This window comes from Hyla sarda, unplaced genomic scaffold, assembly GCF_029499605.1.
Source record: "Hyla sarda isolate aHylSar1 unplaced genomic scaffold, aHylSar1.hap1 scaffold_1346, whole genome shotgun sequence".
Lineage (NCBI taxonomy): Eukaryota > Metazoa > Chordata > Amphibia > Anura > Hylidae > Hyla > Hyla sarda.
In genome coordinates this window covers 32046-45017 of record NW_026607972.1, presented here as the reverse complement: position 1 = coordinate 45017, position 12972 = coordinate 32046, and the positions used below count along the sequence as shown (strand labels likewise).

The following is a 12972-nucleotide window of genomic DNA, read 5'->3' as shown; positions in this document are numbered from 1 at the left end:
GAGCAGGTGTCTGACAGAAGAGAGAATTAGCGGCTTCTTCACTTCCATCAAAGAGGCTGAAATAAAATAAAGACTCAATGAGGATAAAATATCACCTCCTCCACCCAGCAGCAGAGATATTACCCAACAGCTGCAGTCATGTGACCACCTCACATGACCGGTCATTATGGTCACTGAACAAAAACATTCCCCTCCCCTGATCTAATCATGCTTATAGCTGAGGTCACAACGTACCAGTGCAGGTAACAGCTGTCAGTCTGCAGTCCAGGTCAAGAGAGATGTGTGCCAATGATGACAGCTGTTACCTGCACCAATACATTGTGACAAAGCTTCAGCTGAAGAAACAGGACTAGGTCAGATCAATCAATGCACCCGCGAGCCCCCGAGGAAAATCAATGGTTTTTAAGGGTCTCTATGGCTGGGGTACAGACCAGTTAATCATTACCGCTGCTGTAGGAGTCTCTATAGCTGATCCCACCCCCAAGGAGCCATGATGGGGGGTACATGACCCCCACTGACCCCACCCCCAAAGAGCCTCTGTCCATCTGTTCCTCAGGAGATGGTGGGGGGTACATGACCCCCGCAGTTTGGTAATCATGCAGTAACTCGTGTAGGTGGGATATATAGACCCCCTGGCCAAGTTAAAGAATTAGATCTACTAGCTGAAGAAATATCTACAATGACAATGACAGGAGAAGTCATTATGGGAGACTTCAATCTTCCGGATATAAACTCCAAAATAGCTAGTTCTGCCAGGAGTCCAGATATTCCAAATTCCCTACAAAAAGAGGTTGAGGAGCCAACCTGGAGGGAGGCCATTTTGTATTTGATATATGATGTTATTGTAGGCGAAAGCTTGGGATCTAGTGATTACCAGTCAGTCAGTGTGGGGATCCTAGTGATCACCAGTCAGTCAGTGTGGGGATCCTAGTGATCACCAGTCAGTCAGTGTGGGGATCCTAGTGATCACCAGTCAGTCAGTGTGGGGAATCCTAGTGATCACCAGTCAGTCAGTGTGGGAATCCTAGTGATCACCAGTCAGTGTGGGAATCCTAGTGATCACCAGTCAGTGTGGGAATCCTAGTGATCACCAGTCAGTGTGGGAATCCTAGTGATCACCAGTCAGTGTGGGAATCCTAGTGATCACCAGTCAGTGTGGGAATCCTAGTGATCGCCAGTCAGTGTGGGAATCCTAGTGATCGCCAGTCAGTGTGGGAATCCTAGTGATCGCCAGTCAGTCAGTGTGGGAATCCTAGTGATCACCAGTCAGTCAGTGTGGGGAATCCTAGTGATCACCAGTCAGTCAGTGTGGGGAATCCTAGTGATCACCAGTCAGTCAGTGTGGGGAATCCTAGTGATCACCAGTCAGTCAGTGTGGGGAATCCTAGTGATCACCAGTCAGTCAGTGTGGGAATCCTAGTGATCACCAGTCAGTGTGGGAATCCTAGTGATCACCAGTCAGTGTGGGAATCCTAGTGATCACCAGTCAGTGTGGGAATCCTAGTGATCGCCAGTCAGTGTGGGAATCCTAGTGATCGCCAGTCAGTGTGGGAATCCTAGTGATCGCCAGTCAGTGTGGGAATCCTAGTGATCGCCAGTCAGTCAGTGTGGGAATCCTAGTGATCGCCAGTCAGTCAGTGTGGGAATCCTAGTGATCACCAGTCAGTCAGTGTGGGAATCTAGTGATCGCCAGTCAGTGTGGGAATCCTAGTGATCGCCAGTCAGTGTGGGAATCCTAGTGATCACCAGTCAGTGTGGGAATCCTAGTGATCGCCAGTCAGTGTGGGAATCCTAGTGATCGCCAGTCAGTGTGGGAATCCTAGTGATCGCCAGTCAGTGTGGGAATCCTAGTGATCGCCAGTCAGTGTGGGAATCCTAGTGATCACCAGTCAGTGTGGGAATCCTAGTGATCACCAGTCAGTGTGGGAATCCTAGTGATCACCAGTCAGTGTGGGAATCCTAGTGATCGCCAGTCAGTGTGGGAATCCTAGTGATCGCCAGTCAGTGTGGGAATCCTAGTGATCGCCAGTCAGTGTGGGAATCCTAGTGATCGCCAGTCAGTGTGGGAATCCTAGTGATCACCAGTCAGTGTGGGAATCTAGTGATCACCAGTCAGTGTGGGAATCTAGTGATCACCAGTCAGTGTGGGAATCTAGTGATCACCAGTCAGTGTGGGAATCTAGTGATCACCAGTCAGTGTGGGAATCTAGTGATCACCAGTCAGTGTGGGAATCTAGTGATCACCAGTCAGTGTGGGAATCCTAGTGATCACCAGTCAGTGTGGGAATCTAGTGATCGCCAGTCAGTGTGGTTTAATATAAGAACAGTGAAGGGGTCACACCACACAAAAACAAAAGTTTTAGATTTTAGAAAAACCGACTTTTCAAAAATGAGATTAGTCATAAATGAGTCCCTATCAGACTGGAACAAATTACATGGAGTTCAGGAGAAATGGGACTACTTAAAATACGCTTTATTGAAGGCAACAGAAAAGACCCCTGTGTACTCAGCAGAAGTGGCCAAAATCATAAAAAACAAAAAACTGCATTTAGGAATTATAAAACAACCCAGAGCAATGAAGATCGGGAAATCTACAAAACTAGGCAGAAAGAGGCCAAGCAAGTTATAAGATCTTCTAAAGCACAGGCAGAAGAAAAACTAGTCCAGTCTGTGAAAAAAGGGGGTATATATATGAGAAAAGGGGTAAGACTTTCTACATATATATAAGTGATAAAAGGGGATAAGACCTTCTACATATATATAAATGATAAAAGGGGATAAGACATTCTACATATATATAAATGATAAAAGGGGATAAGACATTCTACATATATATATATAAGTGATAAAAGGGGATAAGACATTCTACAGATATATATAAATGATAAAAGGGGATAAGACATTCTACATATATATATATAAATGATAAAAGGGGATAAGACATTCTACATATATATATATATAAGTGATAAAAGGGGATAAGACATTCTACACATATATATATAAATGATAAAAGGGGATAAGACATTCTACATATATATATATAAATGATAAAAGGGGATAAGACATTCTACATATATATATATAAATGATAAGAGGGGATAAGACATTCTACATATATATATATATATATATATATATATATAAATTATAAAAGGGGATAAGACATTCTACAGATATATATATAAATGATAAAAGGGGATAAGACATTCTACATATATATATAAATGATAAAAGGGGATAAGACATTCTACATATATATATAAATGATAAAAGGGGATAAGACATTCTACATATATATATATATATAAATGATAAAAGGGGATAAGACATTCTACATATATATATAAATGATAAAAGGGGATAAGACATACTACATATATATATAAATGATAAAAGGGGATAAGACATTCTACATATATATATATATATATATATATATATATATATATATATATATATAAATTATAAAAGGGGATAAGACATTCTACATATATATATATATAAGTGATAAAAGGGGATAAGACATTCTACATATATATATATAAATGATAAAAGGGATAAGACATTCTACATATATATATATATATATATAAATGATAAAAGGGATAAGACATTCTACATATATATATATATAAGTGATAAAAGGGGATAAGACATTCTACATATAAATAAATGATAAAAGGGGATAAGACATTCTACATATATATATAAATGATAAGAAGGGATAAGACATTCTACATATATATATATATAAGTGATAAAAGGGGATAAGACATTCTACATATATATATATATAAGTGATAAAAGGGGATAAGACATTCTACATATATATAAATGATAAAAGGGGATAAGACATTCTACATATATATATATATATAAATGATAAGAGGGGATAAGACATTCTACATATATATATATATAAATGATAAGAGGGGATAAGACATTCTACATATATATAAATGATAAAAGGGGATAAGACATTCTACATATATATATATAAATGATAAAAGGGGATAAGACATTCTACATATATATATATATATAAATGATAAAAGGGGATAAGACATTCTACATATATATAAATGATAAGAGGGGATAAGACATTCTACATATATATAAATGATAAAAGGGGATAAGACATTCTACATATATATATATATAAATGATAAAAGGGGATAAGACATTCTACATATATATATATATAAATGATAAAAGGGGATAAGACATTCTACATATATATATATAAATGATAAAAGGGGATAAGACATTCTACATATATATATATATATAAATGATAAAAGGGGATAAGACATTCTACATATATATAAATGATAAGAGGGGATAAGACATTCTACATATATATAAATGATAAAAGGGGATAAGACATTCTACATATATATATATATAAATGATAAAAGGGGATAAGACATTCTACATATATATATATATAAATGATAAAAGGGGATAAGACATTCTACATATATATATATAAATGATAAGAGGGGATAAGACATTCTACATATATATATATATATAAATGATAAGAGGGGATAAGACATTCTACATATATATATATAAATGATAAGAGGGGATAAGACATTCTACATATATATATATATATATATATATATATATAAATGATAAAAGGGGATAAGACATTCTACATATATATATAAGTGATAAGAGGGGATAAGACATTCTACATATATATATATATAAATGATAAAAGGGGATAAGACATTCTACATATATATAAATGATAAAAGGGGATAAGACATTCTACATATATATATAAGTGATAAGAGGGGATAAGACATTCTACATATATATATATAAATGATAAAAGGGGATAAGACATTCTACAGATATATATAAATGATAAAAGGGGATAAGACATTCTACATATATATAAATGATAAAAGGGGATAAGACATTCTACATATATATATATAAATGATAAAAGGAGATAAGACATTCTACATATATATATATAAATGATAAAAGGGGATAAGACATTCTACATATATATATAAATGATAAAAGGGGATAAGACATTCTACATATATATATATAAATGATAAAAGGAGATAAGACATTCTACATATATATATAAATGATAAAAGGGGATAAGACATTCTACATATATATATATAAATGATAAAAGGGGATAAGACATTCTACATATATATATAAGTGATAAAAGGGGATAAGACATTCTACATATATATATATATATATATATAAATGATAAAAGGGGATAAGACATTCTACATATATATATATATAAGTGATAAAAGGGATAAGACATTCTACATATATATAAATGATAAAAGGGGATAAGACATTCTACATATATATATATAAATGATAAAAGGGGATAAGACATTCTACATATATATATATAAATGATAAAAGGGGATAAGACATTCTACATATATATATAAATGATAAAAGGGGATAAGACATTCTACATATATATAAATGATAAAAGGGGATAAGACATTCTACATATATATATATAAATGATAAAAGGGGATAAGACATTCTACATATATATAAGTGATAAAAGGGGATAAGACATTCTACATATATATATATAAATGATAAAAGGGGATAAGACATTCTACATATATATATAAGTGATAAAAGGGGATAAGACATTCTACATATATATATATAAATGATAAAAGGGGATAAGACATTCTACATATATATATATAAATGATAAAAGGGGATAAGACATTCTACATATATATATATAAATGATAAAAGGGGATAAGACATTCTACATATATATATATAAATGATAAAAGGGGATAAGACATTCTACATATATATATATAAATGATAAAAGGGGATAAGACATTCTACATATATATATATAAATGATAAAAGGGGATAAGACATTCTACATATATATATATAAGTGATAAAAGGGGATAAGACATTCTACATATATATATAAATGATAAAAGGGGATAAGACATTCTACATATATATATAAGTGATAAAAGGGGATAAGACATTCTACATATATATATAAATGATAAAAGGGGATAAGACATTCTACATATATATATATAAGTGATAAAAGGGGATAAGACATTCTACATATATATATATAAGTGATAAAAGGGGATAAGACATTCTACATATATATATAAATGATAAAAGGGGATAAGACATTCTACATATATATATATAAATGATAAAAGGGGATAAGACATTCTACATATATATATAAGTGATAAAAGGGGATAAGACATTCTACATATATATATATAAATGATAAAAGGGGATAAGACATTCTACATATATATATATAAGTGATAAAAGGGAATAAGACATTCTACATATATATATATAAATGATAAAAGGGGATAAGACATTCTACATATATATATATAAATGATAAAAGGGGATAAGACATTCTACATATATATATAAATGATAAAAGGGGATAAGACATTCTACATATATATATAAATGATAAAAGGGGATAAGACATTCTACATATATATATATAAATGATAAAAGGGGGATAAGACATTCTACATATATATATATAAATGATAAAAGGGATAAGACATTCTACATATATATATATAAATGATAAAAGGGGATAAGACATTCTACATATATATATAAATGATAAAAGGGGATAAGACATTCTACATATATATATAAATGATAAAAGGGGATAAGACATTCTACATATATATATAAATGATAAAAGGGGATAAGACATTCTACATATATATATAAATGATAAGAGGGGGTAAGACATTCTACATATATATATAAATGATAAAAGGGGATAAGACATTCTACATATATATATAAATGATAAAAGGGGATAAGACATTCTACATATATATATAAATGATAAAAGGGGATAAGACATTCTACATATATATAAATGATAAAAGGGGATAAGACATTCTACATATATATATATATAAATGATAAGAGGGGATAAGACATTCTACATATATATATATAAATGATAAAAGGGGATAAGACATTCTACATATATATATATATAAGTGATAAAAGGGGATAAGATATTCTACATATATATATATAAATGATAAAAGGGGATAAGACATTCTACAGATATATATAAATGATGAAAGGGGATAAGACATTCTACATATATATATATAAGTGATAAAAGGGGATAAGACATTCTACAGATATATATAAATGATAAAAGGGGATAAGACATTCTACATATATATATATAAGTGATAAAAGGGGATAAGACATTCTACATATATATATAAATGATAAAAGGGGATAAGACATTCTACATATATATATAAATGATAAAAGGGGATAAGACATTCTACATATATATATATAAATGATAAAAGGGGATAAGACATTCTACATATATATATATAAATGATAAAAGGGGATAAGATATTCTACATATATATATAAATGATAAAAGGGGATAAGACATTCTACATATATATATAAATGATGAAAGGGGATAAGACATTCTACATATATATATATAAGTGATAAAAGGGGATAAGACATTCTACAGATATATATAAATGATAAAAGGGGATAAGACATTCTACATATATATATATAAGTGATAAAAGGGGATAAGACATTCTACATATATATATATATAAATGATAAAAGGGGATAAGACATTCTACATATATATATAAATGATAAAAGGGGATAAGACATTCTACATATATATATAAATGATAAGAGGGGATAAGACATTCTACATATATATATATAAATGATAAAAGGGGATAAGACATTCTACATATATATATAAATGATAAGAGGGGATAAGACATTCTACATATATATATATATATATAAATGATAAGAGGGGATAAGACATTCTACATATATATAAATGATAAAAGGGGATAAGACATTCTACATATATATATATATATATATATAAATGATAAAAGGGGATAAGACATTCTACATATATATATATATATAAATGATAAAAGGGGATAAGACATTCTACATATATATATATAAATGATAAAAGGGGATAAGACATTCTACATATATATATATAAATGATAAAAGGGGATAAGACATTCTACATATATATATATATATATATATAAATGATAAAAGGGGATAAGACATTCTACATATATATATATAAATGATAAAAGGGGATAAGACATTCTACATATATATATATAAATGATAAAAGGGGATAAGACATTCTACATATATATATAAATGATAAAAGGGGATAAGACATTCTACATATATATATATAAATGATAAAAGGGGATAAGACATTCTACATATATATAAATGATAAAAGGGATAAGACATTCTACATATATATATAAATGATAAAAGGGGATAAGACATTCTACATATATATATATAAATGATAAAAGGGGATAAGACATTCTACATATATATATATATATAAATGATAAAAGGGGATAAGACATTCTACATATATATATATATATAAATGATAAAAGGGATAAGACATTCTACATATATATATATATATATATAAATGATAAAAGGGGATAAGACATTCTACATATATATATATAAATGATAAAAGGGGATAAGACATTCTACATATATATATATATATATATAAATGATAAAAGGGGATAAGACATTCTACATATATATATATAAATGATAAAAGGGGATAAGACATTCTACATATATATATAAATAATAAAAGGGGATAAGACATTCTACATATATATATACATATATATATAAGTGATAAAAGGGGATAAGACATTCTACATATATATATAAATGATAAAAGGGGATAAGACATTCTACATATATATATATAAATTGATAAAAGGGGATAAGACATTCTACATATATATATATAAATGATAAAAGGGGATAAGACATTCTACATATATATATAAATGATAAAAGGGGATAAGACATTCTACATATATATAAATGATAAAAGGGGATAAGACATTCTACATATATATATATAATGATAAAAGGGGATAAGACATTCTACATATATATATAAATGATAAAAGGGGATAAGACATTCTACATATATATATATATATAAATGATAAAAGGGGATAAGACATTCTACATATATATATAAATGATAAAAGGGGATAAGACATTCTACATATATATATATAAATGATAAAAGGGGATAAGACATTCTACATATATATATAAATGATAAAAGGGGATAAGACATTCTACATATATATATACATATATATAAGTGATAAAAGGGGATAAGACATTCTACATATATATATAAATGATAAAAGGGGATAAGACATTCTACATATATATATAAATGATAAAAGGGGATAAGACATTCTACATATATATATATAAATGATAAAAGGGGATAAGACATTCTACATATATATATAAATGATAAAAGGGGATAAGACATTCTACATATATATATATAAATGATAAAAGGGGATAAGACATTCTACATATATATATATATAAATGATAAAAGGGGATAAGACATTCTACATATATATATATATAAATGATAAAAGGGGATAAGACATTCTACATATATATATATAAATGATAAAAGGGGATAAGACATTCTACATATATATAAATGATAAAAGGGGATAAGACATTCTACATATATATATAAATGATAAAAGGGGATAAGACATTCTACATATATATAAATGATAAAAGGGGATAAGACATTCTACATATATATATAAATGATAAAAGGGGATAAGACATTCTACATATATATAAATGATAAAAGGGGATAAGACATTCTACATATATATATATATATATAAATGATAAAAGGGGATAAGACATTCTACATATATATAAATGATAAAAGGGGATAAGACATTCTACATATATATATATATATATATAAATGATAAAAGGGGATAAGACATTCTACATATATATATATATATAAATGATAAAAGGGGATAAGACATTCTACATATATATATATATATATATAAATGATAAAAGGGGATAAGACATTCTACATATATATATATAAATGATAAAAGGGGATAAGACATTCTACATATATATATAAATGATAAAAGGGGATAAGACATTCTACATATATATATAAATGATAAAAGGGGATAAGACATTCTACATATATATATATAAATGATAAAAGGGGATAAGACATTCTACATATATATATATATAAATGATAAAAGGGGATAAGACATTCTACATATATATATATATAAATGATAAAAGGGGATAAGACATTCTACATATATATATAAATGATAAAAGGAGATAAGACATTCTACATATATATATATATATATAAATGATAAAAGGGGATAAGACATTCTACATATATATATATATAAATGATAAAAGGGGATAAGACATTCTACATATATATATATAAATGATAAAAGGGGATAAGACATTCTACATATATATATAAATGATAAAAGGGGATAAGACATTCTACATATGTATAAATGATAAAAGGGGATAAGACATTCTACATATATATAAATGATAAAAGGGGATAAGACATTCTACATATATATATATATAATGAATAAAAGGGATAAGACATTCTACATATATATATATATATATAAATGATAAAAGGGGATAAGACATTCTACATATATATATATATATATATATATATAAATGATAAAAGGGGATAAGACATTCTACATATATATATATAAATGATAAAAGGGGATAAGACATTCTACATATATATATAAATGATAAAAGGGGATAAGACATTCTACATATATATATAAATGATAAAAGGGGATAAGACATTCTACATATATATATATAAATGATAAAAGGGGATAAGACATTCTACATATATATATAAATGATAAAAGGGGATAAGACATTCTACATATATATATAAATGATAAAAGGGGATAAGACATTCTACATATATATATAAATGATAAAAGGGGATAAGACATTCTACATATATATAAATGATAAAAGGGGATAAGACATTCTACATATATATAAATGATAAAAGGGGATAAGACATTCTACATATATATATAAATGATAAAAGGGGATAAGACATTCTACATATATATATATATATAAATGATAAAAGGGGATAAGACATTCTACATATGTATAAATGATAAAAGGGGATAAGACATTCTACATATATATAAATGATAAAAGGGGATAAGACATTCTACATATATATATATATAAATGATAAAAGGGGATAAGACATTCTACATATATATATATATATATATAAATGATAAAAGGGGATAAGACATTCTACATATATATATATATATATAAATGATAAAAGGGGATAAGACATTCTACATATATATATATATATATATATATATATATATATATATAAATGATAAAAGGGGATAAGACATTCTACATATATATATATAAATGATAAAAGGGGATAAGACATTCTACATATATATATAAATGATAAAAGGGGATAAGACATTCTACATATATATATAAATGATAAAAGGGGATAAGACATTCTACATATATATATAAATGATAAAAGGGGATAAGACATTCTACATATATATATAAATGATAAAAGGGGATAAGACATTCTACATATATATATAAATGATAAAAGGGGATAAGACATTCTACATATATATATAAATGATAAAAGGGGATAAGACATTCTACATATATATATATAAATGATAAAAGGGATAAGACATTCTACATATATATATAAATGATAAAAGGGATAAGACATTCTACATATATATAAATGATAAAAGGGGATAAGACATTCTACATATATATAAATGATAAAAGGGGATAAGACATTCTACATATATATATATATAAATGATAAAAGGGGATAAGACATTCTACATATATATATATAAATGATAAAAGGGGATAAGACATTCTACATATATATATATAAATGATAAAAGGGGATAAGACATTCTACATATATATAAATGATAAAAGGGGATAAGACATTCTACATATATATATATAAATGATAAAAGGGGATAAGACATTCTACATATATATATAAATGATAAAAGGGGATAAGACATTCTACATATATATAAATGATAAAAGGGGATAAGACATTCTACATATATATATAAATGATAAAAGGGATAAGACATTCTACATATATATATAAATGATAAAAGGGATAAGACATTCTACATATATATATATATAAATGATAAAAGGGGATAAGACATTCTACATATATATATAAATGATAAAAGGGGATAAGACATTCTACATATATATATAAATGATAAAAGGGGATAAGACATTCTACATATATATAAATGATAAAAGGGGATAAGACATTCTACATATATATATATAAATGATAAAAGGATAAGACATTCTACATATATATATATATAAATGATAAAAGGGGATAAGACATTCTACATATATATATATAAATGATAAAAGGGGATAAGACATTCTACATATATATATAAATGATAAAAGGGGATAAGACATTCTACATATATATATATATAAATGATAAAAGGGGATAAGACATTCTACATATATATATATATAAATGATAAAAGGGGATAAGACATTCTACATATATATAAATGATAAGAGGGGATAAGACATTCTACATATATATATATAAATGATAAAAGGGGATAAGACATTCTACATATATATAAATGATAAAAGGGGATAAGACATTCTACATATATATATATAAATGATAAAAGGGGATAAGACATTCTACATATATATATATATATATATATATATATAAATGATAAAAGGGGATAAGACATTCTACATATATATATATATAAATGATAAAAGGGGATAAGACATTCTACATATATATATAAATGATAAAAGGGGATAAGACATTCTACATATATATATATATATATATATATATATATATATATATATATATAAATGATAAAAGGGGATAAGACATTCTACATATATATA

General features: G+C 27.5%; 1 protein-coding gene across 1 annotated transcript in view; it reads right to left on the bottom strand.

The window, feature by feature from the left end:
• LOC130305946 (maestro heat-like repeat-containing protein family member 1) overlaps positions 1–12972 on the bottom strand; it is a gene marked incomplete at its 5' end in the record, with an annotated part of 78651 nt that overhangs the window by 34143 nt on the left and 31536 nt on the right. Inside the window, 1 exon segment of the mRNA XM_056552050.1 lies at positions 1–56. Within this exon segment, the coding sequence (XP_056408025.1) occupies positions 1–56 (56 nt within the window).